This window comes from Engystomops pustulosus, chromosome 10, assembly GCF_040894005.1.
Source record: "Engystomops pustulosus chromosome 10, aEngPut4.maternal, whole genome shotgun sequence".
NCBI lineage: Eukaryota > Metazoa > Chordata > Amphibia > Anura > Leptodactylidae > Engystomops > Engystomops pustulosus.
This window is the reverse complement of record NC_092420.1, coordinates 74324374-74351828: the sequence shown is the minus strand read 5'-3', so window position 1 is coordinate 74351828 and position 27455 is coordinate 74324374. Positions and strand designations below refer to the sequence as shown.

At 44.9% G+C, this 27455-nt stretch overlaps 1 protein-coding gene across 2 annotated transcripts; it reads right to left on the bottom strand.

Moving 5' to 3' along the window:
• Positions 1 to 46: 46 nt before the first annotated feature.
• KIAA1614 (KIAA1614 ortholog) lies at positions 47 to 27169 on the bottom strand. Of its 2 annotated transcripts, none has more exons than XM_072128870.1 (10): positions 27047 to 27169; positions 13645 to 14336; positions 13505 to 13568; positions 12748 to 12879; positions 9698 to 11331; positions 9513 to 9567; positions 5968 to 6208; positions 2306 to 2412; positions 743 to 906; positions 47 to 658 (listed from the first exon to the last, which is right to left on the bottom strand). In XM_072128870.1, exons 2-10 carry the CDS (start codon positions 14312 to 14314, stop codon positions 465 to 467), a joined length of 3261 nt encoding a protein of 1086 aa, XP_071984971.1. In that variant the 5' UTR covers positions 14315 to 14336; positions 27047 to 27169; the 3' UTR covers positions 47 to 464. The 2 variants fall into 2 exon arrangements, with proteins under 2 accessions (XP_071984971.1, XP_071984970.1); XM_072128869.1 differs by lacking the exon at positions 27047 to 27169 and adding an exon at positions 17211 to 17766.
• Between the last annotated feature and the right edge of the window lie 286 nt (positions 27170 to 27455).

Below are 27455 nucleotides of genomic sequence, written 5' to 3'. Positions count from 1 at the left end.
TTGGCGCTTCATCTTAGAACAATCCCAACCAAAAAAATCTCAGACGTTGTAAACAGAAATGTTTAATATATTAAAATCAGAAGAGGCAGTGAGGAGCGGAGGCTTCATAAATACACAAAAATAACAGGGGCGTGACCTGTACGGAGGGTGCGAGGAGACCCCTTGTGTTCCATCAGCTTAATACTGAGCGGTATAAACGTTCTGCCGGTTACGGGACACGACGGGTGCTCTTCAGAGTGTCGCACCAGTGTTGTTACTCAAACAAAACATGATGTCAGACGACAGTGCAAAATAGTTTGGTAAACATAGAGAAGGTCCAAAAATATAATACAGGCCGGGGACGGGGAGCGGGCGGCCGAGTCACCATATTTATTGTCAACAGGAGGTGGAAGGGATGACCTTAGAGGAGGACAAATCTTCCATCTCTGTAAGTACCATGGGACTTGGCTCCGCTTTGTGTCCTGTCAGCACTTGGTCCTTCTCTGATGTAAAACGCGTAAAGACAATGTAGGTTCCCGGTGTAGGAGGCTGTTCACTTGTCCGAGGCCCAGGGTGGACACCTTAGCCCCATTCACCTCTAAGATCTCATCTCCTACTCTCAGGAGACCCGAGTAAAGCTTGGCAGTGTTGGCGTCACTTATGTCCTGCACATATATACCTACAGAGAAAGAGCAGAGATGTTTTAGGATCTACACCATTCAGGCCATTTACTAGAGTACAGATATGATTGTCTTCTACCTACCTGAGTCTGGTCTTCCGTTACCAGAAGAAACTCTGAACCCGAAACCTCCATTCTCCATACAATGTAATTGTAAGAGGCGTGTACCATCTGGGTAGACCTCTGCTACCTTCCCTAATGCACGGGCCATACCAGGTGATCCAATGTCTTCTACACTGAGCGCCCGCCTGCGGATACAAGGGAATGGTGACCATTACTGGTAGAAAGGTCCAGAGAAGATGTCCAAGAGCTAAATCACGCAGGTCCAATAGTGCGGGACCATGGTAGACACTGATGAGGCTTAACCTTGCCATTCTCTGCAAAGTCAGGAGGGGGGGGGGTGCTCCTGGTGCTGGATTGGATTTAGGTATTTAGGTCATAAATGTCAAGTAAACCCAACCTTAGTGTATAATGGAACCACATGTATACAGTCTAGTAGATCAAGGGATTAGGACTTGTAATTCACTGGTAACATCTACTTGGAGGTTGGATATTCTTCCTGTTTTAGCATGGGTTTCCCCTGGATTCTGAACCCATCTCGGTACAGGCAGTCCCCAGGTTACATACAACATAGGGCAGCGATGGCTAACCTATGGCACTGGTGCCAGAGGTGGCACTCGGAGCCCTTTCTGTGGGCACCCAGGCCATCACCAGAGAGGACTCCAGGTATCTTCCTGCAGTCCCAGACAGCCCAGGACTTGCTGTGCACAGAGCTATTTTAAAGTGACAGCTCTACCTGGGACTATTTACTGCTTTATTGGTGCCTCAGGTGCTGGTATCAATGAAAGCTGTGACAGAGAAGGGAGTATAAATCAAATTAAATTTCTGTGCTGGCACTTTGCGATAAATAAGTGGGTCTTTGTTGTAGTTTGGGCACTCGGCCTCTAAAAGGTTTGCCATCACTGACATAGGGTTTATAGGTTTGTTCTTAAGTTGAATTTGTATGTAAGTCGAAACTGTATAATTTATAATTGTAGATCCAGACAAAAAAATTTTTTGCCCCAGTGACAATTGGAGTTTAAACAGTTTTTGCAGTAATGGGACCAAGGATTATCCATAAAGCTTCATTACAGACACCTTACAGCTGATTATTGCAGTCTGGGACTATAGTAAAGCATCCAGAGAGCTTCACCAGTGGTCAGAGGGGTCTGTCTGTAACTATGGGTTGTCTGTAAGTTGGGTGTCCTTAATTAGGGAACCGCCTGTATAGTTATTTCACTTTCTAGTATATCAGATTATACTTCTAGAATTTACCAGATAAGATAATAGTTTATTATCCCCAATGGCATGGATTTTGGAATATACCATCAAACTTCTTAACATTGGGTCACAGAGAACAATTCCTCACCCTTCCAAAGTTGCCCCTACAATACGGCTGACCTTGGATCTTTTTTTTTTTTTACATTTTCCCTTCCTGTTATGGACCCCATGTGCAAACGTCATAAAATATGCAACTAACAATTACTAACTTATAAAATGATACTAAAAGTTTACTATACACAAGAATAGTACATGAAGAACTGTTTCCCATCCGCCTTCTTGTAAACACTATCCCCCTGTCTCAGTTGCGGTATATCGGTCACATACCTGGGAGCGGTGTTCACCTCCCCTGTGATATAAGCGGCAGAGCGATCCGACTTTCCCAACAAGTTCTGGACAGAGGAGGCTCTTCTAGGGAGGTTAAATGGTGACATCTGGTGGTAAATTAAGAGTACTACAAGTTAGAATCAGACCATGCACTTAAGCTTCTGTATATTATCCTAATTTTTTTGGATATTTTACTTAGATTTGACATAAATAATAATATATACTTTATTCTATGAGGAACCTGGTAGTAATGCTCCAATTTAACCTGAACCACTGAACATAAGACATTCATCATGTATATTGCTGTAAATCACTATATTGACCATGAGCTCTTGTTCATATCGTTCCATCTGACCGTGTTATTGCTCTGTTATCTCTTATTAGTATATTACTAGTATAGTAATAGTATCTAATATATACTATATTACTGTATTAGTATGTGTCCCCTATGATTAGTAAAGCGCTGCAGAATATGATGGCGCTATAAAAATAAAGATGATTATTATTAACTCTAGATAATTACACAACATTGACTCTTTTATCAACAATTACGTAATGGTCCAAAGTCTCTCATCATAAATTGGACTATACAGGTTTTCAGCTTTGAGATGTAAAGTAGAATATTCCCGTTCACTGACAGCCAGCACAGAGTTTGAAACCATTACAGAAAGTTACATACGTTTTCATGATTAGTCACCAGTTACATAAATGTCATTAAAATTCTGGGTGCAATTAACACAACTGTGGGCACGGTGTGCGGCATGGACAGTGATTGGATGGTAAGAAGTGTTTCCAGGACGATTGGGAAGGAGGAATGTAGAGTATAATGTGATGCGGAGGCAATTAGAGCGATGGGTAGGTGCTGTCAGCGCTGTCCCTGCAGGCTCTGCTCATCCGCCGCCTTCACCTGCTGCCGCCTGCACACACTTGCTGGATGCCCACAGGGCTTGATTTTAATGGAGAAGCTCTAGTCTATGTCAGGGGTGACAAGGAGGGAAGCTTGCGGGAACAGAATTTAAAGAAGCAGCAAGTCTGGGGAATTAATGAGTTATATTCCTGGCTAAGCACTTAGTGAGGAAAAAAGCTGAACACGTCAACTGCAAATGGAGAAAAGTTTTGGGTGATAAAAATTCTTCCAAACTTCCAGGATTAATCGGCCTTGTGTGAATACAGCTCCATTACCGTATGATGGGATATACTGAGGCCAGACGACAGCTATTCCTCCAGATACTAGAATCAGGAGTGGTGATGAGCACTGTCGAAGCACAAAACCACATAGGGACATAAACCGATGCTGGCGCAGTAGTTTAACCCTTTAGACGCATCTTAAAGAGAGGTGCTTTAAGGGAAACCTACCATCACAGAGCTACCTAATAAGGTAGATTCGAAGGGAGGTTCTTTCACTAGGAACAAGTCCTATACTTTTTATTTCAAAGTCTTGAGTGGCCGATATCTTGATAAAAAGTATATCTTGTATATATGCATATTACTTGAAGAAGCTACTGGGGAGTGGAGCAGCTGTGCAGTGGAGCAGAACTCCACACCCCAGTAGCCTCTCTGTAGCCCTTCTACCCCATCTTCAGCACAAAGCTCGCTGGAGCTGTGCACACTCGTCCGAGACCCCAAAGTCTGTGCATGCACAGTAGCCTTGGTTTTAGTGCATGCGCAGACCCATCGCCCTCTTGGTCAAATTGTGTGTTGAAGATGGGGTAGAGTACTGGGGAGCGGCTTCACAGTGCAGCTGCTCTACACCCCAGTACTCTACCCCATCTTCAGCACACAATTTGACCGAGAAGGCGATGGGTCTGCGCATGCTCTAAAACCAAGGCTACTGTGCATACGCAAACATCGGGGTCTCAGACGAGTGTGCACAGCTCCAGCGAGCTTTGTGCAGAAGATGGGGTAGGAGGGCTACAGAGAGGCTACTGGGGCGTGGAGTTCTGCTCCCCCGCACGGCTGCTCCACTCCCCAGTAGCTTCTTCATGTAATTTGCATATATACAAGATATACTTTTAATCAAGATATCGTCCACTCAAGACTTTGAAATAAAAAGTATAGGACTTGTTCCTAGTAAAGGAACCTCCCTTCGAATCTACCTTATTAGATACATCCATGATGGAAGGTTTCCTTTTAGTTCATAGACTCCGGCCTTACATATCCTTTGATGACCACTACCGGGTGTGTATAAAATGATGTGAATTTTGTCTTTCTTGCATAACATTGATAGGGATTTTTATGCAGGGCCCCAGCAGCGCTCTTGACTTTTGTAAGGCGAGTCCTAATTAACCCTTACATGGTTGTCCTAGTACCAGGAACTTGAACATAAAAACCAAGGCACGTCAGTCTCTTAGTGTATGTAAAGATCTTCTCTCCAGTGCATAATATCACAGACAGAAGAGTCACCAAAGAGGAGTGAATAGTATACTGCAAAGCTATTGGTTAATTAAAAAAGCAAAAAGTTAATTAATTGTGCTCAGTTCTCAGGGACCTTGTACACAGATAAACGATATTGTTTATATTATCAAAAGCTACAAAAAGTACTGAGAATGTCTTCAGAAGATAAACAATGCTAGAGAACAAGATAAGAAGGAGAACAATTATGTATAACAAGTGTCAAGGAAAAATCCTTACAGGCAGACTTTAAATAAAAAAGAACTGAAGTTTGGATTATGAATTTAACTGGACAGTGGTCAGCGAACATGTCTGCTGTATCTAAGATGGCGGACAGTAGTCAAGATGGCATCCAAAACCAGTGCGATCTCCTTAACAACATCATGTCTGACGAAGAGAACTAGTATTCTCCAAAGTTCACCACACTTAGGCTAAATTCACACTGCCGTGAGCCCGGCGCACCGTAGTACGGCGGGCACACGGCAGCGCGGGGAGAGGAGGAGGAGGTGAGCGCAGCTCACCCCCGCCCCTCTCCATAGAAAGTAATGGTGCACGGCGCCGTAATACGGGGAAAGATAGGACACGTCCTATCTTTCCCCGGGCTACGGAGCGGTACGGTGCCGCACGTGTGCTGCACCGTACCGCTCCCGTACAGGGCCGTGAGCCCATAGAAGTGTATGGGGGATGTATATCGGCCGCATATACGTCACCCATACTGTAGTGTGAATGTAGCCTTAGTTAGCCTAAAAAAAGTTATCTTCTTCTGCTCTCCATGGCTACCACCGTACACATCTACACTACTAGAAACATGTCCTAAGGTTGACAAAGTCCCCGTTCTGTCTGCTCTACTTTATGTCACTCATTACACAAGCCAAAAAATACCGGCAGGTTCAGGACACATCTGGCTGGAAATTTATGGCCGCACATAAAACTTGGCTGTATCGTAGGGCTAGTGGGGCTGGTAAATGATCATGTAGACTCTGAGCTGGAGCTCTGGATCTATTTCCATGTCAGAAATCTGTGCAGATTATATCTGATATAATTTAAGTCTCTGTACACATTATACAATCCATAGAATACAAAAAGAACAGGTGATGTGCCTAGAAATCTCCAAAACTCCCAAAGATTGTAATAAAAAAGGATTGCCCAAGGTTAGACGTTTAGGTGAGTTTGGATGATTAGCTCATTAGTAGCAATGTAGAACAAGTGTATATCATGTATATACAGAGATAAGGAGCTGTCACTCGAGGCTGTGATACAGGATTACTCACCAGCTTCAGAGATTGTAGTGATGGACTCTTCTTTATCATCCCCAGCTTCCCAGATCCAACATATAACTCACTGTCCCCATTGGCTGATGTGTGTCCTTTATGAAGGTCTGGAGAAGAAATCTGCTCCAAACTAGAAGACTGGAACCGCTCCAACTTGGGTCTGGATGTCAGGCCAATACTGGAGAAGATCTTTCTCATTCCACTACGAATGTCGCCCTTCTTAACCTCAGAGTGAACCTTACTGTAAAGGAGATGACAGGAGGGTTGTTATCATATACACTAATGGATGACCCTGCAGAGAAGCGCTTTTTATGAAGCCACTTTTAGGAGTAGAATGGAATGGAACTCAATAGAATCCTAACTAGGGAACTAGGATTTTTTTTATTAATGACCTTATAAACAGTTTACATAGTAGAGTTTCATTTGCAGATGATACTAAGCTCTGTAAAGTAATTAATACAGGGATAGATAGTATAATATTAAAGAGCAAGCTGGGGGAATTGGTGGAGAAATGGCTAATGAAGTAAAGTCAAGTCATGCAATTAGGTCATAGAAACAAAACAATTATGTTCTAAACAATTACTTGGTTAGGAATAGATGACGATAAGGACATAGTTCAGACCACTGGTCAGACCACACATGGAATATTGTGTATAGTTTTGGGCACCAGTGTATAAAAAGGACATAGTAGAATGGGAGCAGGTGCAGAGGAGAGCAACCAAGATTATTATGGGAATGGGGGGATACAATGACAAAAATATGAGGGGAGACCTGATTACAATGTACAAATGCCTAAATGGGCATTACAAGGATCTCTCCAAAGATGTTTCCACACCTAGACCTGTTGCCAGGACAAAGGGGCATCCTCTACGCCTAGAGGAGAGGGGGGTTCTACCATCACCATAGACAGGGGGCATTCTCCACACCTATAGGAGAGGCGGATCTACCATCACCATAGACAGGGGCATCCTCTACACCTAGAGGAGAGGCGGATCTACCATCACCATAGACAGGGGGCATCCTCTACACCTAGAGGAGAGGCGGATCTACCATCACCATAGACAGGGGGCATCCTCTACACCTAGAGGAGGTTCTATCTCACCATAGACAGGGGGCATCCTAGAGGAGAGGAGGTTCTACCAACACCATAGACAGGAGGCATCCTCTACACCTAGAGGAGAGGAGGTTCTACCATCACCATAGACAGGGGGCATCCTCTACACCTAGAGGAGAGGAGGTTCTACCAACACCATAGACAGGGGGCATCCTCTACACCTAGAGGAGAGGCGGTACTACCATAACCATAGACAGGGGGCATCCTCTACACCTAGAGGAGAGGCGGTTCTACCATAACCATAGACAGGGGGCATCCTCTACACCTAGATGAGAGGAGGTTCTACCATAACCATAGACAGGGGCATCCTCTACACCTAGAGGAGGTTCTATCTCACCATAGACAGGGGGCATCCTAGAGGAGAGGAGGTTCTACCAACACCATAGACAGGGGGTATCCTCTACACCTAGAGGAGAGGGGGTTCTACCATCACCATAGACAGGGGGCATCCTCTACACCTAGAGGAGAGGCGGTACTACCATAACCATAGACAGGGGGCATCCTCTACACCTAGATGAGAGGAGGTTCTACCATCACCATAGTCAGGGGGAATCCTCTACAACTAGAGGAGAGGTGGTTCTACCATCACCATAGACAGGGGGCATCCTCTACACCTAGAGGAGAGGAGGTTCTACCATCACCATAGACAGGGGCATCCTCTACACCTAGAGGAGGTTCTATCTCACCATAGACAGGGGGCATCCTAGAGGAGAGGAGGTTCTACCAACACCATAGACAGGGGGCATCCTCTACACCTAGAGGAGAGGAGGTTCTACCATCACCATAGACAGGGGCATCCTCTACACCTAGAGGAGGTTCTATCTCACCATAGACAGGGGGCATCCTAGAGGAGAGGAGGTTCTACCAACACCATAGACAAGGGGTATCCTCTACACCTAGAGGAGAGGGGGTTCTACCATCACCATAGACAGGGGGCATCCTCTACACCTAGAGGAGAGGTGGTTCTACCATCACCATAGACAGGGGGCATCCTCTACACCTAGAGGAGAGGAGGTTCTACTATCACCATAGACAGGGGGCATCCTCTACGCCTAGAGGAGAGGCGGTTCTACCATCACCATAGACAGGGGGTATCCTCTACACCTAGAGTAGAGGCGGTTCTACCATCACCATAGACAGGGGGCATCCTCTACACCTAGAGGAGAGGAGGTTCTACCATCACCATAGACAGGGGGCATCCTCTACACCTAGAGGAGAGGAGGTTCTGTCATCACCGTAGACAGGGGCATCCTCTATGCCTAGAGGAGAGGAGGTTCTAGCACCACCATAGACAGGGGGCATCCTCTACACCTAGAGGAGAGGAGGTTCTACCATCACCATAGACAGGGGGCATCCTCTACACCTAGAGTAGAGGCGGTTCTACCATCACCATAGACAGGGGGCATCCTCTACACCTAGCGGAGAGGTGGTTCTACCATCACCATAGACAGGGGCATCCTCTACACCCAGAGCAGAGGAGGTTCTACCATCACCATAGACAGGGGGCATCCTCTACACCAAGAGGAGAGGCGGCTCTACCATCACCATAGACAGGGGACATCCTCTACACCTAGAGGAGAGCAGGTTCTACCATCACCATAGACAGGGGGTATCCTCTACACCTAGAGGAGAGGCGGTTCTACCATCACCATAGACAGGGGGTATCCTATACACCTAGAGGAGAGGAGGTTCTACCATCACCATAGACAGGGGACATCCTCTACACCTAGAGGAGAGTAGTTTATACCATCACCATAGATAGGGGGCATCCTCTACACCTAGAGGAGAGGAGCTTCTACCATCACCATAGACAGGGGGCATCCTCTACACCTAGCGGAGAGGTGGTTCTACCATCACCATAGACAGGGGGCATCCTCTACACCTAGAGGAGAGGAGGTTCTACCATCACCATAGACAGGGGCATCCTCTACACCTAGAGGAGGTTCTATCTCACCATAGACAGGGGGCATCCTCTACACCTAGAGGAGAGGAGGTTCTACCATCACCATAGACAGGATTTTTGTAAGTTCAGTGAGACTGTGGAACCCTCTGCCATGGGTGGTTGTAATGGCCGATACTTTGTACCTGTTCAAGAGAAGCCTCAATGCCTTTCATGGATCTTATGGGTTAGACTTGATGCACCTGAGTCTTTTTCAAATTATTGTGGCTCACGACCCACATTGTCATTCTCTACCATCAGTATAAACAAAATCCAACCCAAAATGCATCAATAGAGAGGCCAGGTGCACGTAACGGACTGCGGACCAGCAGACAGTAAATCCATGATACTATAATACTATGGACGGCTATACTGCTACTGCAGATCACTATGCGATGGCCAACAGTGACAACGGGGTCTAACTCGGACTTGCAGTGTTGATGGAGCCATGTGGTCCAAGCCTATAGGTGATTCTGTGTACCCTCCACTCACCTCTCATGTGTCATCTCAATACATCTGTCTTTGGTTGCAATAATTGGACCAGAACCTTGGAAAGAAGAAAAAACATTTACATTTGTGTATACCCGCCCCCATTACATGAGGAATTAGCGTTATCCTCTATGGCTCCATGTTCTGCTTATCTATATCTTTACACTCTTTATTACAGTCTCTCTTACCTGTGTGCTCATTGTTTGCAGTTTGGTGCCCGTTTGTTTTAGGTTTCTCATTGCACTTTTCTTTCCTTAGAAAATTCCCTTCATTCATCATCTCCTCCTTTGCTTGACTATTGACCCTAGGACTGGACCCAGATTCCCCCAGGTCTTTAGTTGAGTTATTTCTCTCACAGTGCAGATGTCTACCACCGCTGTGGCAGCTCTCATTGTCTCTTGGTTCCCTTTTCACCTGTTTTTTCCCAGAAGTCATCCTGTTCTCTTTGGCTTCCTTGATCTTCCCTTCATTTGATGGTCTCTTAGTAGATGCTTCTCTAACCTTAGCTTCCACTGATTTCATGGTGCATATAGACAGATGATGATTGTCGATGTCCCCCAGGATATCAGGATTGGTCACTTTAGCATTTGGCACTGGGTTAGATTGAATTCCCTTTTTGTCCATGAACACTGGTACCTTGTTTCCCCCTTGTAATGGCTGTTGGTTCATGTTCTCTATACGGACTGTGTGTCTACTGTTTCGTGATAACACTACGGTGGGTGCTTTGCCCGGTGGAGGAACAGGCACACGGTTAGAAAGACTCCCCTGCGTCTTTCCAGAATCTGATTGAGAGACAACTGGCATGGACTGACCCATAGGAGCCATACGAGTTCTACTGTCCATCTGATCGGCCGCTCCTTGTCGCGTATCTAGATTTAATACAATATTCCCTGTTTCTAGCTCAGTATGTAATGTGTTGAATCCCTTCTCTCTATCAAGAGTCAAACTTTTGGGTTTTCTTGTGGGCTTAATTTCAATCTCTTGTTGCATTTTTGTTAAACCAGTTTTTACCGAGTCAATGTAATACCCTCCAGTAATGGTGCCCACTTGTGGATGCGGTTCTGATAATTTGAGGATAGAACTGGGTTCTGGCTTTTCTTTGAATCTGGTTTCTAAAGCAAAAACAGATGTACCATTTTTTCCCTTAATGACTTGTTCAGAGTTTGTTCCCCCGATTCTTGTGTCAGCGTCTGAGAATGAACGCATTGGGCGCAAAATGGCTCCATGCTCAGATGTATTTGGTGAACTGTATTTGTGTATCTTGTGTGTTCCCCATCGATGAGTTTTATTGCTATGAGTCCTACTCCCATCTTCTTCCCCAGAGGAGTCTGCAGTGGAGTCACCACCAATGTGGGTCTCACGGATCAACTCTGTATGTACTCGCCACGGTTGGGAAGGTAGAATCCAGTGAGGAGAGGGTTTGACCCCCAAAGGTGAGTTATTGGAGCCATCCTGAGTAATTTTTGAACCTAAGTGAACATTTCGTAGGTTAGTACCATGACTAGCAGCTGGACACGCTCCTGATCCTTTGATGTTGGATCCACAACTTCCACACTGTCCATGCCCTGATGGTGACAATTGCTCTGTCCATGAAGGAGGCCCATTGGCTTGTCTCTTTGGTGCAGGAGTGTTGCTTGTAGAAGTTGTCTGTGGGACGTGTTGTCGCTCTCGATATCTCTCTTCTACGTCTCTTTCAGATTCATCCTGAAACCGTACATGTGATGGAGAACTCCCTCGTGAACCTTTGTGCCAAGAGCAATAGTCACTGCTTGAGCTGTCACTTTGAGATCCTCCGTCTGTCACACCACCAGCGATTGGACCACTGCATGAAGAAGACATTCACAAGATAATGTCAAAACTTACTAAAGTGGTAATGTGCACATAGTTTTTCTCCATATATAACCTTTTTTGAGTTTCCATAATTGACACAAAGGTTGACAATGTTTTATTGACCCTTAATTCTTGACAGAAATATTCTCTCCGACACAGGAAGAAATACTCCACCCATCTGTGAGACAGTCAGCTCTCAGCTCTCTCACATTGCCTCAGAGATGACTGGATGTAAGAGGACAAAGAGACATGGACAATCCAGCATCACGGCCCGTGGTCTCTGTGACAATACACATGCTCAGACAATGGTCTACACAAAGATTTTCTAGTACAATGTAGAAGATTCTGATTTCCAAAGAAGCTCTATAGTCACCATTAACACTCTCACTATGACTTCTGTCAGAAGTCAAAATTCCCAGATCGTGGAGACAAGAAATTGCTCATCCACTCTTCATCTAGATATTCTACCGAAGTCAAAGGAAATCCACACGTTTATATAAGTGGATGCAGATACAGCCCAGTTCTGGTTGAGCTGAGAAGAGAAATTTCCAAACCCATGAACGTGATCCGTCTGGTTTCTTACAGAAACTACAGATCCTCTTTAGTGGTATAAAAAATATGGGGATCTAACTAAGATGAGGCATGTGCCCTGAGTGCCCCATTGATGGAAATTCTCTTATATTTAGAAGAAATGGAAGAGGGTTCCCCTCATTGTGGTAAGAAATTTTTAAGCTTTATTGAAAGGCCATTAAAATTAATAATTTCCTCTTCTTAGTCTAAGATGAGTCCTAAATTATCTTGTTTTAGCCTGAGTGGCCATCTATAGGGTAGTAACAATCCTCTTGTAGGCATGGAGGAGGGGGACAATGACATTCCTGACTAATAATGAAGGGAGCCGCTATGTACCGATGGCCCTGGATGATATTTCCTCCTCGTTTGATGAAATATGTAGTAATTCCTGATTCAGGTTAACAAATCATTAACTCAAGAGATGCAACTGTGACCATATATCTGCTGTGTGATATAGTACATAAGTAGTATCTTCCCGACACCTCCAGCGGAGATCATCGCTGTGCACAGAACATTTCATTAGCTTTGTCTTTGTAATGAGGAGTTTTATGGGCTGAGTAATGGGACATGAAAGAAGGGCACAAAGAGGGAGGCAGGCGCTGTGTAAGTAACGCCGCTGTGTTCTTTTGTATTGTTTCGGATCGTTCACTACGACTCCTGTCATCAGAACCTATAGGTAACGTCTGCTAGGGGGCTCTCGGGGGCTCTTCTCCCCCTTTTGTTGTTTTTGTATTTTCTCTACAAGCGCATAATCCCTTAAGTCCCATTCTCTATCTTGTCTGGTCCCTAAATACATAAATACATACTCCATTTTTGTACCCCCCTTCCCCCTGCTTACCGGCGCAGTGACGGCTGTGAGTGTGGATGTGGTAGGACACAGTGGGAGGCTCGCAGGGGACTGGCCCCCTTGGCTTTCATCCGTGCTCGGTGTAGCAGCTGCTTGGCCTGTTCGTGACGGACGCTCAGCTCCCTGGGAGAGGATTACAGAGGATTTTATGATGACGCCACTTCCCCAAGTGCATCAGCCAACGTCACAATATATAAAATACATTGTGAGAACAGACACGGACAGCGCCCCCTAATGGATCGCTGTAATAGATGCACAAATCAAATCCAAGTCTGAAAGATGAAACTAGGACAGAACCGATTTTAGGAAATGACTGAAGAGATAAAGATTGTGATACATGACATATGGTTTAGGCTTAAAGATTACGTTTGTCTCTTCTGCAGCATATTAACGCGCAGCGAGGGGGATCAGCTGTCAATAAGTACATTCTCCTCCATCACCAGATACCATGGGCATAAAGACAATTCTATTGTCTTTATGTATTTATGTGAATGACGTTACGGGTGCACTGGAGGCTGGGCTGCGTTAGTGCACCCAGTTATCTCTGTTATTAGGGATTGGGGTGACAATGTGCAGCATAGAAGGAAGAAGAGAGTTTTTCTAGAACTCTCAGTAAGTTACTTTCTCCTTAGGTCGATCACATCAGATCGGTGAGGTTCTGACTAACAGCAGCGATGGACCCATTGATAGAGATAATACATAAATGCCCGTATTGTAGCTCTACCAGGTGTTATGTTGTATTACTCACCCACAGTCCTCAGTGACAGGTATAGAGACCCCAGAATCAGCGTCTATATCACTCGGTAACAACCCTACAATAGAAAATTGCTGTTTGATACAAGTTATAGCGATTGTTTACAATCTGGAATTTTTGCGGTTTTTACTCACAGTTGATGTGTCCTTGGCCGGGGACACCATCATTTGTATTGTCCACATGGTGAGCGGCCGTCCTGTTGAGTTTACATCTCAGCTCCAGGCGGTTCCTCTCGACCCTCTCGGCCAGGCTCAGCGAGGATTGGGGGTCACCTGTACTGCACGGGGTACTGGAGGGATTATCACATGACGAGTGCGAATCGTGTGAACTGTTCTCAATAATATGAGAACATTTGGACAGGTTTTCTATTTGGCAGCTATTGCAATGACTTAATGAAGATCCATCTATATTACAAGTCGCCCAAGGATCATCAGATCCCCAAATCTCCTGCTGCGCCCCAGGACACAGCTCCTGCTTATTACAGTCCAATAAGTCTTCAGTGAGGTAAGTGCGAAGCTGCGGAGACACCAGAGCATCCTCAGAAGTGTCACCTCCACTTCCATGACTCCCGGAGTGTCTCGATTCCTTCACTTTCTGTTTTTCCTTCAGGGCCTGGACCTTTCCCTGGAGCACAGACGTCCTTCCTCCGGGGTCTTCCGGCCTTCCTGAACTGTCGGTGCGTTCAGAGTCTCTGCTCTTCCCATTTGCAGGTCTCACTTTTCTTGGGGATTTACTTGCCCTTCCTGTGGATCTCCTCTTGTCTGTGGGGGACACACATTCTCTAGTGTTAACCTCCATCTCCATCTTTTCCACAATCAAATATTATCTGCAAATTTAAAAGAAATATAAGTAATGCAAATCTCCAAAGGTTCTCACTCAGGACTTGATCTTAAAGGATATGTCCATCTTCACGACCAATATTTTTATTTTTCCTACGCACTAAAAAAAGCAACTGCAAAAAGTCTTTGGTAAAAGAAAATGTTCTATTATTTTGTGTTTCCATGGATACAGACTACAAACAGAGCCTTTGTAGTCGGAACATGGTATAGCTTTAAAGGAAATCTACCATCAAATTCAAGAATGATAAACCAGGGCCCTCCAAAGGCTGAGGGGAGTGTTTGTGGGGTTCAGAAGGCAAGACAGCGTAACAGCCTCTGAAGATACAGCACAGAGGGGCTCTAGTGAAGCCTTCTGGTTCTTTAGCATAATTTTAAAAGTTGATTTAAAAAGGAAGGAGGCAATGGATATACAAATATAACAAGATTACTACGACTTATAGCCATTTTAGAGTCTGAAACACATCCACCAAATGTGTGGTTTATGATGTTTGTAAGATTTTAATGAATTGAAGAATAAAAGTTTTGGAGACTTTTAACACTTTGCTAGATGACTTCCTCTCTTCAAATTATCATAAGATGATTAACACCGTTAATGAGTAAGTGTCCCTGTCACTGTTGGTTTACTATGGTGATTTCCTTTAAGGGGTGCAGAGTTAGCAATCACAGAGCAGTCCTGGTGCTTACGGTGTCTCAGGTTGCTGTGTGTAGTTTTACAGATTTTGCAGATGGAAGTGTAAGTGACCCCCTATAGAGATGGGAAGGAGTAAGGCCAGGGGTTAGACTACACAGGTATTATGTTGTCTGTTTCCATGGAGACACACAGATCCACATAGCAGCTATATACACACAAGTCTATTTATACATTTGCTAAGTTTTTTTTTACTTTAATGACATGGGGAAATATCAATAATGGATGTAAAGATGTTCATATCCTTTAAAATTGACTTTTATCCCTTGTGTATGCGACTTGTTTAGTAAGAAATGTATAAACCAGGTGTGAACATAGCAATTTTGTAAACGGTGTTTGTTCACCATGAAGATAATAAAAATCAATAAAAATTATGGACTTTTAAGTTGCATCTTAGCGTTGAAGATAAGACTAGTAGACAGGACAGGGGTTTTAGCATTCAAGGTTAAAAGACCTTGTTAAAGGCACAAAATCCAAAAACAACACTTGTTACTCGATTTCAAAGTGTAACCCTACAGCCGCTGAATAGCTGAGCTGTGAATAGAGCATGAAAGCATTCCTCACGCCAGTAACACGCCAGCCCTCGCTACACCAAGAGGATGTTTGTTCAGTAGGAACATTTGTCATTCAAACCTCTGGATTAGAAGGAATTGCTTGAACTCAATGGACAGACCCTAAATTCTGCAGAGGATAGACATATCTTCTAGCAGGTAAGAGAAAAGCTGGTGGGTTACCTGTAAACTGGATGGACATGTCTGACCTTCCATTGGTAAATCAGGGAGTGATCACTGACCATGACCAATAATATTCCTGATGTCTCTCCTATAGAGCAGTGGTGGCAAACCTATGGCAGTGGTGCCAGAGATGGCACTCAGAGACCTGGCACGCGGGCTGTCTCCCTGGCACAGAGTGGCGCCTTCCTGCAGTCTCAGGCAGTCCAAGTAGTGCCCTGCTATTTTAAAGTGACCCATCCTGTGCTGCTTGGTCCTGTCCGAAGAATGAGAAGGTGTGGACAGGGTCGGATTGGGGCTCAAAGATTCTGGTAGCAATAAGTTTGTTACTGCCTAAATTCCTGTGTTGGCACTTTGGTAAAAGCTAGTGTGTTTTGGGTCTCATTTTGGGCACTCAAACTCTTAAAAGGTTTGCCATCACTGCTGTAGAGGTTACTCACATCGCTCCACAGGCAATAGTCCAAATAGCCTTCAGTCCAAAAAAACTATTCTACAACCATCCGATCCACCGTTTGGAACAACCACAACAGTTGCGCACAAGCCGCACCCCTATAGAAATCAATAAAGACCAACTTAATTGTGTAACCAATGGAACATATAGATTCATATGGCTTAATTCTAGCCTGTGCTTAGCAGTTTGAGTCTTGGTCCAAGCCATCGCTTACATATCCTACGTTATTATGCTGCATTGGGATTGGTCAACAAAGTTTTCTTTGGTATTTGCAAAATTTTCCAAAAGCTGGAAATGTTGCAACTGAAATAGTGGCTTTTAGCATTGATTTTACAAAAGATATTTCTGTAACATAGATGATGTTCAGTCCCAGAAGTTGTCAGCAGTGGCTTAAACTCAACTCTCACTTGTCTTTTTGAGCTTAAGCACTTTCCTGTGCCATCACTGCGCTCATCTTAACCTCCCTACTGTCTATGCGGCCTTGTCACAAGCGTGTCCACAACATACATGCCACATATACATATAATGTCCCCTTATTAAGACATGACATAAAGCAGTAAGTTTCTTAGGATTTCTACTGCGGCCGGTGATACATGAAGGCGGTGGGGCCTTCTGATTCTTCCTTAGAAGGCAGCAATCTTTCTTCCACAGGTTTATGCAAGGAGAAAGGAATTAATGGAGACAGCAATTAGCGGCAGTAATATTATGACAGCAGAGAGCTCGGGGAACAGCACAGGGGAATAGCGGATACGCTGCGGGTTTACAAAGTAGGCCTGGGCCTCGACAGGACACAAGGAGTTAAAATAACTGTGCGGTGTAGACACTCGCACAAAAAGACTTCTGTGCCAACAGGTCGGATACTTTCCAGACATTCTGAGTAACGAGATGGAACTTTAACCCTTACAAATCTATTTTACTCAATATTGAGCGGAAACGTTACATGGGGGCAATGATACGAGAGTCAGGGGAATGTAGGCCGGTGCTATCTTACCAGTTGTCCAGTGTCCCTGGAGTCCTCCTCTGTCTCCATGTGGTGTCGTAGTCCTTGTAGCTCTCCGGAGCCCCCTGGCACACCTGGCTTCTGTGCCAGGCTGGCTGAGATAGTGAAGCACACAGCTCTCTGCTATGGCTGACTCCCTGGCACATCTCTGAGCAGCAGGCGGTGATCCTGGCAGCCTCAACTGCTTCCTTCCATCCCAGCCTGCGGAGCGCTCGTCTGCCAGATGTGCCAGGAAGTCCAGGGCAACAACACGAGATGTGATCCTTGCCTTCAGTGAGATTTTGGAGCCCTCGCTGCTTCCATATCATCCTGTGTCTCCTTCACTGGCCATAGCTCCCTCCCCTCCTTCCTTCACTCTGCCTGTGACCTCCTCTCTCCTTCCCTCCTCCTCTGAATGAAACTCTCACCCCCCTCTGCCCCAGAATACTTCTCAGTCAATATCTAACCAGCCCTGGGTACACAGCGCACAGCTGGCCTCCGGAGCCCGGCGAAGAGTCCTGTATCCGCAGGCTGACTCTTCAGGGGGGAAGATGTCTGGATTATACAGCTATTCTATGACACATTGACAGGGAGAGGGGGTTAATATCTAGAGAAAGGGGGAGGGAGGAGCGAGAAGGGAAAAGAGCAGAAATACTTGGAATTGACAGAACTCTTGGAATGTTTCACTAAAATGTATCTAAAATAGGAGACAATTTTATGCTATTATTAGGATTTCACTTTCATTAGATTGTATCCCATGAATCAAAATATTGATACAATGTAACCATTTCTGACAAACCCAGTGTTCTACAAGCTGCAGACCTGCCATCATATCTCTTCATCTTTCCATTCAGGTTTCATGTATTATTCTCACGCTTTTTATTCAAGTTAACCCTTCTTAGACGCCAACACAGGTCAAAGCAACATAAACAGAGAACACAGAGCCATAAGCAACCGCTCTGGCTAGCAGCAGCTTCTGCGCACTCTGCCTGTATAGTGACTACAGGGGACCAGTGTGGGGGTGGGCACTGGACCTGTTTTCTGCAGATTTGCCAACAAAATTGAATTGCCCATTTTCTATTCCCCCAACGTTTGCTTGACCCTTATTTGTCTGTGTGCCCATTAACGTGTCCATTTATTTTACGCACCCACTGTCTGCTAAAAGAAAACTGGAGTATGGACAATTATTTTCACAGACTGAAAAGAAGTTTTTGTGAATGAGCCCTAAAATGTATTACACACAGGCTGATGCTTCATTACTAGCTATCCTCCATAGATCCTGCAGCTGGAGCATGGTCCTTTCATTTTCAGACATTGATTTTGTGACATTAGTCCCTCCTTTTGTAGTGACATGTTGGTTAGGGAGCCCTGACCAGTGCCAATTTCTGGTTAAGGTCTCATTCACACAGTATCACAGAGAGGGGGAGGGGGGCATAGTCACAAGGGAATGGAGGCTTAAAAATATAAAAAGTGACTGTGTAGCTGCTACCAGAGGCATAAGGTTCACGGTCACAGAGGTTATGACCGCAATCAGGCCTGCGGGGAGAGGGTGGCCCACGGCTGTCACACTTCTAAATCACAGCAACTGCCTTGTGCACTGGGCCGGTCTGTACTGTACCTGATGCTGTGAGTTAGGAGTGTAACAGCTAGGAGGGGGGGGGGGGGAGATTTCCTTGATCTATGGGGGTACTCTACGTGTTCAGGAATTGGACCTAGTGGCTACTGTGGGGCACTCTGTTGTAACTGGGATTACTGTGAAGCCCTATGGCTACTGTTAGCAGAAAAGTATTGCGTTAGTGTTATGAAGTTGGTAAAGTGAACCGGGGGGGGGGGGGAGAGACACAAAGGAGTTCAGAGGACTCTAGATACCTCACTGGCTGCTACCACTCTGTTTTACTTTACTGGGAATGAAATTTCGTGAGTTGCGTATAAGGACTGAGCTAATGACTTAAATCTTCTATCAAGAAGTTACACAGCCAAAGCAATTTCCAAATCTTTAAACTCAACTTCGAAAACGGCAAATAATATAAAAAGGTAAAACATAAAATGCATCAGTAGTAGGAATCCACATAACGCAGAGTGTGTAAAAGTAGCAACACACTGGGACAGGTTTTTGTGAAGTGTCTTAAAGGGAACCTGCCACCCGATTTTACTCCAAGTAATAGACCCCCAGGTAGGGTATGACATGTCCTTTATATAATCCCCTTTTTTATTTTAAAAATCACTTGCTTAATGTATAAAATAACAAATCTACTCGAACGTCATGTGAAAATGAGCAGAGATGTGTCATATTTTCCCTAAGATGAGTCATGTTTAGCGGCTGGAGGGAAGGTAATTTCAGAACCTCCTAGCTTCAGTTCTATAGCATCTAGAAACATGTTTTAGACTGTGCTGCAGACAGTTAAAAAAAAAGTGGGTACTGGATCTTTATCTACAGCTCACATTTTGTACTATGTCTTTAACTGCCAGTGGTTCACTGGTTCTGTAAAACATAAAATCAAACTTGTAGTTCTATCTGGAAGATGAGATGTTAAAGCATTATAGCAATGGTAACTGCATATAGAAAGCACAAGTACATTCCGCTTGATGGTTTGAGGGAAAAGGTGGTGGGAGCTTTCTGTACTGTATTATATACAATTGTACCCGCAGGTGATTTATCAGACCAATACCTTCTACCACATTTATTATGGGTTTAATGCACATTTACAGTACAGAAGAATGGGGAAAAAGCTTTGCAAAGTGGTGGTCTCAAGAAATGACATAAGTGGACTAGAACTATGGTGCATAAACTAAGTCAAATAATAAGGAGGTGCAAAGTACATAGAGGCAGTTTTATTCTTCACCAGATGGATCCATTGGGGGTCATTTACTAAGGGCCCGATTCGCATTTTCCCAACCTTCACTCGGTCCGGCTTGGTGCATTCCAGTGCGTTCCGGGGAACTTTAGCGCAGCAGCGCCACCTGGTGGACGTCGGAGGAACTGCCTTAATAAATCCCGGCCGGACCCGAATCCAGCGCAGAGAACGCGCCGCTGGATCGCGAATGGACCAGGTAAGTATATCTGCCCCAGTGTGTATAATCTACTCTATGACATACTGCCTACAAATAGGGTCCAAATCGCGTTTTCTGACGGGTTTGCCGAATTTTTCCGATTTGTGCCGAATTGCCCCGGGATTTTGGCGCACACGATCGCATTGTAGTGCATCGGCGCCGGCTTTCACGCAAAATCGGGGGCATGGCCGTTGGAAAACCCGACGGATTCGGAAAAACAGCGTAATTTTTTTTAAAAAAATTGTCTCGCAAAAATACCACTCACATAGACCAAGACGGAGAAGGTGAATTTCGGCAGACACCTAGTGGACATCAGGTGCACGACCTTAGTGAATCCGGGCAGAACCCGAATCAGCGTCGGAGAACGCACCGCTGGGTCTCAACTGGACCGGGTAAGTAAATCTTCCCCACTGTGTACAATCTACTCAGCTCCCTCTGCTCTGCACCATGCTGACTGCAGATAGGACACTATTTACCATCTGTTCTGATCCTCCTGCTCTATAATATGCTGCCTACAAAATAGGTGACTAAATATAATCTTCTCAACTCCTCCTGCTCTATAACATTGTGCCTACAGATACAACACTATGTACAATCTACTCAGTTCCCTCTGCTCTATAACATGCTTCCTGCAGATAGGACACAGTGCACAATGTGCTCAGCTCCTCCTGCTCTATAACATGCTGCCTGCAGACAGGACACTATGTACAATATGCTCAGCTCCTCCTGCTCTATAACATGCTGCCTGCAGACAGGACACTATGTACAATCTGCTCAGCTCCTCCTGCTCTATAATATGCTGCCTCCAGATAGGACACTATGTACAATCTCCTCAGCTCCTCCTGCTCTATAACATGTTATGTAAAAATGCAGAGTAATCTGCAGGAAGCATTTTTCCTGTATGATACCTGCACAATACAAAATTGATTATTTTACTACCAGTGAAAACTTTCAGCAATCAATAAAAGAAGATTGGAAAATTGTGCGCCTGAAGCCAGAATATCCGTTTATAAAGATCCTTGTAAAAACCCATTCAGGATATTCTTTGCTATCAGAATACAACAGATATTAAATCATAATAATCTTTATTTATATAGCGCCATCATATTCCATAGCGATGTCACCGATGGCTTTCCTTCAGGTCACGGTTGTCAATAATCTCCTGGAAGCTGCACAGATGATGAACAGAAGAATTATTCATACAGTCACATCTTGGGCGACTAAACTTTCACTGGGGGCTGCAGACCCTTGTCATGGTAGGTTTATAACAAAGCTCTGCCTGTTCTGTATTGTCACACACTATTAGTAGACTGTAAAATTCCTAATTAGCCCGGCATTGCTGAAAGTCAATCTCCGGACTGGGGGAGGGGGGGAGCTCCTGGAGGGGGCCAAGTGCATAACATACATTAAGACCCCTTCGTCCTTAAACTGCTTTCTATAAGATACTCAGTGTCTTGTCCAAACTAATAATATTTTAAATTATTTTTATGTTGTCATCACATTCCATTTTCAAGATGAAACTATACAACATCATGTTTGACACATATTTTATTCTATAATTTGTACATGATTATGGGGGGGGAGAGGGGCTGCCATTTTGCCTGAGAATTTATTGATACTATATCTGCGAGTGATGTAATGATGGGTCAGTGTTATCTATATAGAGGTCATTGTACAGGGAGGGGGAGGAGAGAAGCTGTGACATCATCTATTGTTGATAGTGATGGGTCAGTGTTATCTATATAGAGGTCATTGTACAGGGAGGGGGAGGAGAGAAGCTGTGACATCATCTATTGTCAGTAGTGATGTAATGATGGGTCAGTGTTATCTATATAGAGGTCATTGTACAGGGAGGGGGAGGAGAGAAGCTGTGACATCATCTATTGTCAGTAGTGATGTAATGATGGGTCAGTGTTATCTATATAGAGGTCATTGTACAGGGAGGGGGAGGAGATAAGCTGTGACAACATCTATTGTCAGTAGTGATGTCATGATGGGTCAGTGTTATCTATATAGAGGTCATTGTACAGGGAGGGGGAGTGATAAGCTGTGACATCATCTATTGTCAGTAGTGATGTAATGATGGGTCAGTGTTATCTATATAGAGGTCATTGTACAGGGAGGGGGAGGAGATAAGCTGTGACAACATCTATTGTCAGTAGTGATGTCATGATGGGTCAGTGTTATCTATATAGAGGTCATTGTACAGGGAGGGGGAGGAGAGAAGCTGTGACATCATCTATTGTCGGTAGTGATGTCATGATGGGTCAGTGTTATCTATATAAAGGTCATTGTACAGGGAGGAGGAGGAGATAAGCTGCGACATCTATTGTCAGTAGTGATGTCATGATGGGTCAGTGTTATCTATATAGAGGACATTGTACAGAGGGGAGGAGATAAGCTGTGACATCATCTATTGTCAGTAGTGATGTAATGATGGGTCAGTGTTGTCTATATAGAGGTCATTGTACATGGAGGGGAGGAGATAAGCTGTGATATCATGATGGGTCAGTGTTATCTATATAGAGGACATTGTACAGGGAGGGTGAGGAGATAAGCTGTGACATAATCTATTGTCAGTAGTGATGTAATGATGGGTCAGTGTTGTCTATATAGAGGTCATTATACATGGAGGGGGAGGAGATAAGCTGTGAGATCATCTATTGTCGATAGTGATGGGTCAGTGTTATCTATATAGAGGTCATTGTACAGGGAGGAGGAGGAGATAAGCTGTGACATCATCTATTGTCAGTAGTGATGTAATGATGGGTCAGTGTTATCTATATAGAGGTTATTGTACAGGGAGGGGGAGGAGAGAAGCTGTGACATCATCTATTGTTAGTAGTGATGTAATGACAGGTCAGTGTTATCTATATAGAGGTCATTGTACAGGGATGGGGAGGAGATAAGCTGTGACATCATCTATTGTCGGTAGTGATGTAATGATGGGTCAGTGTTATATATATAGAGGACATTGTACAGGGAGGAGGAGGAGAGAAGCTGTGACATCATCTATTGTCAGTAGTGATGTAATGATGGGTCAGTGTTATCTATATAGAGGTCATTGTACAGGGAGGGGGAGGAGATAAGCTGTGACATCTATTGTCAGTAGTGATGTAATGATGGGTCAGTGGTATCTATATAGAGGTCATTGTACAGGGAGGGGGAGGAGATAAGCTGTGACATCATCTATTGTCAGTAGTGATGTAATGATGGATCAGTGTTATCTATGTAGCGGTAATTGTACAGGGAGGGGGATGGGATAAGCTGTGACATCATCTATTGTCAGTAGTCAGGCCCGGCGTCAGCACCCGGCTGACCCGGGGCCCCAGAGCTCCAAAGGGGCCCACGACGTTCGCAGCTGATTGCAGAAGGTGGGCGGGGAGGTAGTGGGACGGGCCCGGGGGCAAAGTGTAATTTACCATCCACTCCCGGCCAGTCCCTTTAACTCCCCTGACTGCTGCTAAAGGAACTTGGCAGCCCCGCCCTGCCCACCTCGCAAGTTGCCGGCCAGCCCTGCGCTCCCCGGCCCGCCCGCTTCACATGCGGCCCAACCCGCGCGACTTTCCTCTGACTCGGCCGAGCACCTCGCATCCAGCCCCGTCTGCCGCCTCATGCCCGACCCAGCAGAGCGCCTTGCGTCCGGCCCGATCGCCCTCTCCTACGTGGTCCACTTCACCTGCCACCAAGTCCCGACCGAGTGACATCCAGCTGGGGTGAGTAGAATTGATACATATGTAAAAACATGTATATGTGTGTGTGTATGTATGCTGTATATACTGGATGTGTGTATATATATGCTATGTATGGTGTATATATGCTGTATACCAGTGTGTATGTGTTGTATATACTGGATGTGTGTGTATACATGCAGTGTATGGTGTATATAGGCTGTATATCTGTGCGTATGTGCTGTATATACTGGATGCGTGTGTATATATGCTATATGTCTGTGGGTATGTGCTGTATATACTGGATGCGTGTGTGTATATGCTGTATAGCTGTGCGGATGTGCTGTATATACTGGATGTGTGTGTATACACTCACCGGCCACTTTATTAGGTACACCTGTCCAACTGCTCGTTAACACTTAATTTCTAATCAGCCAATCACATGGCGGCAACTCAGTGCATTTAGGCATGTAGACATGGTCAAGACAATCTCCTGCAGTTCAAACCGAGCATCAGTATGGGGAGGAAAGGTGATTTGAGTGCCTTTGAACGTGGCATGGTTGTTGGTGCCAGAAGGACTGGTCTGAGTATTTCAGAAACTGCTGATCTACTGGGATTTTCACGCACAACCATCTCTAGGGTTTACAGAGAATGGTCCGAAAAAGAAAAAACATCCAGTGAGCGGCAGTTCTGTGGGCAGAAATGCCTTGTTGATGCCAGAGGTCAGAGGAGAATGGGCAGACTGGTTCGAGCTGATAGAAAGGCAACAGTGACTCAAATCACCACCCGTTACAACCAAGGTAGGCAGAAGAGCATCTCTGAACGCACAGTACGTCGAACTTTGAGGCAGATGGGCTACAGCAGCAGAAGACCACACCGGGTGCCACTCCTTTCAGCTAAGAACAGGAAACTGAGGCTACAATTTGCACAAGCTCATCGAAATTGGACAGTAGAAGATTGGAAAAACGTTGCCTGGTCTGATGAGTCTCGATTTCTGCTGCGACATTTGGTTGGTAGGGTTAGAATTTGGCGTCAACAACATGAAAGCATGGATCCATCCTGCCTTGTATCAACGGTTCAGGCTGGTGGTGGTGGTGTCATGGTGTGGGGAATATTTTCTTGGCACTCTTTGGGCCCCTTGGTACCAATTGAGCGTCGTTGCAACGCCACAGCCTACCTGAGTATTGTTGCTGACCATGTCCATCCCTTTATGAGCACAATGTACCCTGTAACATCTGATGGCTACTTTCAGCAGGATAATGCGCCATGTCATAAAGCTGGAATCATCTCAGACTGGTTTCTTGAACATGACAATGAGTTCACTGTACTCAAATGGCCTCCACAGTCACCAGATCTCAATCCAATAGAACATCTTTGGGATGTGGTGGAACGGGAGATTCGCATCATGGATGTGCAGCCGACAAATCTGCGGCAACTGTGTGATGCCATCATGTCAATATGGACCAAAATCTCTGAGGAATGCTTCCAGCACCTTGTTGTATCTATGCCACGAAGAATTGAGGCAGTTCTGAAGGCAAAAGGGGGTCCAACCCGTTACTAGCATGGTATACCTAATAAAGTGGCCGGTGAGTGTATATGTTGTATATCTGTGCATATGTGCTGTATATACTGGATGTGTGTGTATATATGCTGTACAGCTGTGCGTATGTGTTTTGGTATTTTAAATTTCTGTTTTCTTTAATGTTGCTACATAAGTTCACTGTTAAGGGGCCCACTGAGGCTCTATCGCCCAGGGGCCCACTGAAACCTGGAGCTGGCCCTGTCAGTAGTGATGTAATGATGGGTCAGTATTAAGACCTGACCACGAGGAATACACGAGTACAATGAGATACCATTACAGTATGGTCTCTAGGACCTGTCATTCAGCCTGATCTCTGGCAGTCTCTTAGAGAACAGTAGTAAAACTACCATAGTAGGGTTCAAGTATCCTAGAGAAAAAAATTTTAAATCCTAAAAGTTCTCTCTCTACCCTGTAGATATGATCTAAAAATAAATAAACAAAACACCTCATAAACATGTTCAGTATTGCCAGGGCTATTAGAATATTCCCAGTGGTAAACCGTGTACCGGAAAATAACACTCAAATGACCTAATCGCCACTTTTTCGGCACAAATGCATTTGTCCATTTCCCTGTTTCCCATAATGACAATTTGTTACGCAGGAAACAAGCCTCCTGTCTACACCTCATCAGCCAGACATTCCTGACCATAAAATGGCTGCAGATGGAGGGTTGTGTGATCTCTAACTATCCATGAACAATCGCCCTGCCAGGCCCTTGATGTTATAATCACGAATACTATTATAAGTAGAGATGAGCGAGTATACTCGAAAAGGCTCGTTGCTCGGACGAGTATTTCCCCTGCTCGAGATCGAGCATTTAATTAAGAAAAGACAGTGAAGAACAGTGAAGAATACAATGAAAACAGTGAACACAGGTTCATTTAAGTGAAGAACACAGTGAAGAACACATTGCAGATCATCTGCTCACTTAGCCGAAGACGCGCGTGCCGACGCTGGATCAGGCATGCAGGAGCGGAGGCTGAAGTGGAGCGGGGGCTGGAGCGGGCATGGAGGAACAGAGTGGGGCTGGAGCGGGCATGGAGGTGCGGAGCGGGCATCGCGGAGCGGTGCGGGGGCTGGAGCGGGCATGGAGGAGCGGGCTGGAGCAGGACCAACAGAACACGATAGAACACAGTAAAGAACACATTGCAGATGTTCCGTACATCTGCTAACTTATCTGAAGACGCGTGCCGAACGGTGTTCTTCACAATAGTATATGAAGAACAATATTTGTGAAGAACACATTGCAGATGTTTCCATACAGGAATGTAGCCCTTATACTGGACAAGCCCTTTAATGACCTAATAAACTATTACCAGTATGTTTGTAAACAGCTTTTAGGTCATGTTTCTTTCATGGCCCAGGTTGGTAAAATCATCCATTACATTATATATATATTTATTATCTCTATCATCTCTCTAAATATGTACTGCAAAAGTGGACTCACATAATGCAGTTTTCCACAATATTAATGGGAAGGGGATGCACAAGGAAGGGTTATGGAGTATGGTACCAGTCATACAGGGTCAGAATTTCTCTCTTACCTTCTGCTTACCCCCACATCCGCCCGGCAGGTAGTGACAAGGATGATGTCCGCATGTGCAGCCCGGCTCTGTGCTGGCATCTGCTCGCCGGCTTCTAGCTTAATGCAGCTTTTAATATCACTGATTGATTTCATAATCCCAATAAAAAGGAATCGGCAGGATTAGAACAATGTACAGATCATCCCTGGGAGAAAGGCAGATTCAGGGCTCAGTAAATCGCACAGGGATCACGCTTTGTGTTGAAAATAGAGCATTGACCACTTTTTACCATTTCATAGTTTGTATTTCTATGAAGGGTCTCCTCACCCCCCACGTGACACTTCATACTGAGTGAATGGGTTCATCATGTGCATGTACTGGGGCCTACACAGAGATCTGCTCTTTGTATCTACACTCCGCACCAACCTGC